The sequence below is a fragment of the Phocoena phocoena genome, chromosome 1, assembly GCF_963924675.1.
Source record: "Phocoena phocoena chromosome 1, mPhoPho1.1, whole genome shotgun sequence".
Taxonomy (NCBI): domain Eukaryota; kingdom Metazoa; phylum Chordata; class Mammalia; order Artiodactyla; family Phocoenidae; genus Phocoena; species Phocoena phocoena.
In genome coordinates, this window is record NC_089219.1 from 1,333,894 (window position 1) to 1,335,526 (window position 1,633).

At 71.5% G+C, this 1,633-nt stretch overlaps 1 protein-coding gene across 1 annotated transcript; it reads right to left on the bottom strand.

Annotated features, from left to right (window-relative positions):
- HES5 (hes family bHLH transcription factor 5) lies at positions 1 to 700 on the bottom strand. The gene is made up of 3 exons (XM_065896291.1): positions 647 to 700; positions 406 to 571; positions 1 to 278 (listed from the first exon to the last, which is right to left on the bottom strand). The coding sequence occupies exons 1-3, from the start codon at positions 698 to 700 to the stop codon at positions 1 to 3; spliced, it is 498 nt and encodes a 165-aa protein (XP_065752363.1).
- Between the last annotated feature and the right edge of the window lie 933 nt (positions 701 to 1,633).

The following is a 1,633-nucleotide window of genomic DNA, read 5'->3' on the forward strand; positions in this document are numbered from 1 at the left end:
TCACCACGGCCGCCAGAGGCCACAGGCGGGCTGGCGCGCAGAAGCGGCGGCGGCGGCCTTGGCCGGGGCGGGCGCGGGCGCGGAGCCAGGCGCCTTGGGCTCCTTGGCGGGCGCGGCCGGCGCGGCCGGCGGCCGCTGGAAGTGGTAGAGCAGCTTCATCTGCGTGTCGCTGGCCGCGTGCAGCGTCAGGAACTGCACGGCCTCCTGCAGGCACCACGAGTAGCCCTCGCTGTAGTCCTGGTGCAGGCTCTTGGGGCCGGCGGCGGCGGCGGCGAAGGCTGCGGGGAGTCGGGGCGGCGGTGAGCGGGGCCGGGGAGCCCGGGGCGCGGGGCGGCGGGGAGCGGGGCGGGGCGGGGCGGGGCGGGGGTCGCGCGGGCCGGGGCTCCAGGGCGCCGGGCGGCTCACCTTTGCTGTGTTTCAGGTAGCTGACGGCCATCTCCAGGATGTCGGCCTTCTCCAGCTTGGAGTTGGGCTGGTGGCGCGCGAACTCCTGCTCTAGCAGCAGCTTCAGCTGCTCGATGCTGCTGTTGATGCGGTCGCGGCGCATCTTCTCCACCACCGGCTTCCGCAGCTGCGGGCGGGAGGAGGGGGCGTCAGCGGGGCCGCGCCAGCGCGGGGGCCGCAGGGGCCGCGGCCGCGCACTTACTCGGTTTTTCTCTTTGGGGCTGAGCAGCTCCACGGCCACGGTGCTGGGGGCCATGCCTGGCGCGGGGAGAGGCGAGGAGGCGAGGAAGCAGGGAGCGGAGCGGGCGCGTCCCGTGCTGGCGCGGGCCCCGGCCCCTATATAGGCGCGGGCGGCGGGCTGGCGCCTGGGGCCCGGGCGCCGCGGCCGTTCCCACACTCCGCGGCCAATGGCGGCGCGGGCCGCACAAAGGCGCCGGCCCATTAGCGCACGCTAAATTGCCTGTGAATTGGCGCGGGCACAATGGGCGCTCCCCGAGGAGCAGGTGGGCCGCGCGGCACAATGTCCGGGCTGTGGGAACGCGCTCGCCCTCATTAGCATCCCGGGGCCTGATGCTGGGAGCCCCGCGCCTCAATATGCTGCCTTTTCCCAGGCCGCGGGGACAAGGGTGGGGGCAGGAAGGAGCTGCGCCCCTCCCCTCCCCTTCCCTCCCTCCCCCTCTTCTCTCCCTTCTCCCCCCCTCCCCAGCGACTCCCCGCTGCTGGCTGGCAGAGGCCAGGAGCCCAGATAAGGGGAAGCTTTAGAATGCACAAGTGCGGGCGGCTTCCAGGAGGGTGGGCACCGTCCCTGACAGGCGAGGGGGACGGAGGAAGCTGCACTTTTCCTGAACAGACACAGTCACCTCCCTCTGCACAGGTGGAAGAGGGGCCCAGGCTCTCAGGATCAGACCTACTGGCACATGTGGCAAGTCTCCCCAGGCTGTCACCTGGGACACGTGACTTCAGAGCTAGAAAATGGGCTGCCACGCCTCCCTGGCTGGGCCGTGGGTAGCTTCAGGGAGCCGGAGTACCCGAAACGCCCAGCATGGAGCCCGGCACCTAGGCGGTCCCCCCAGGAGCTGCACTCCCTCCTCCCTGGAGCAGTTCAGCAGACTGTGGCAACTGGGGTGCTCTGAATCAGCAGGTGGCCTCCAGGGTCCCACCCCACCCCCATCTGGATGGGAGTCTGACC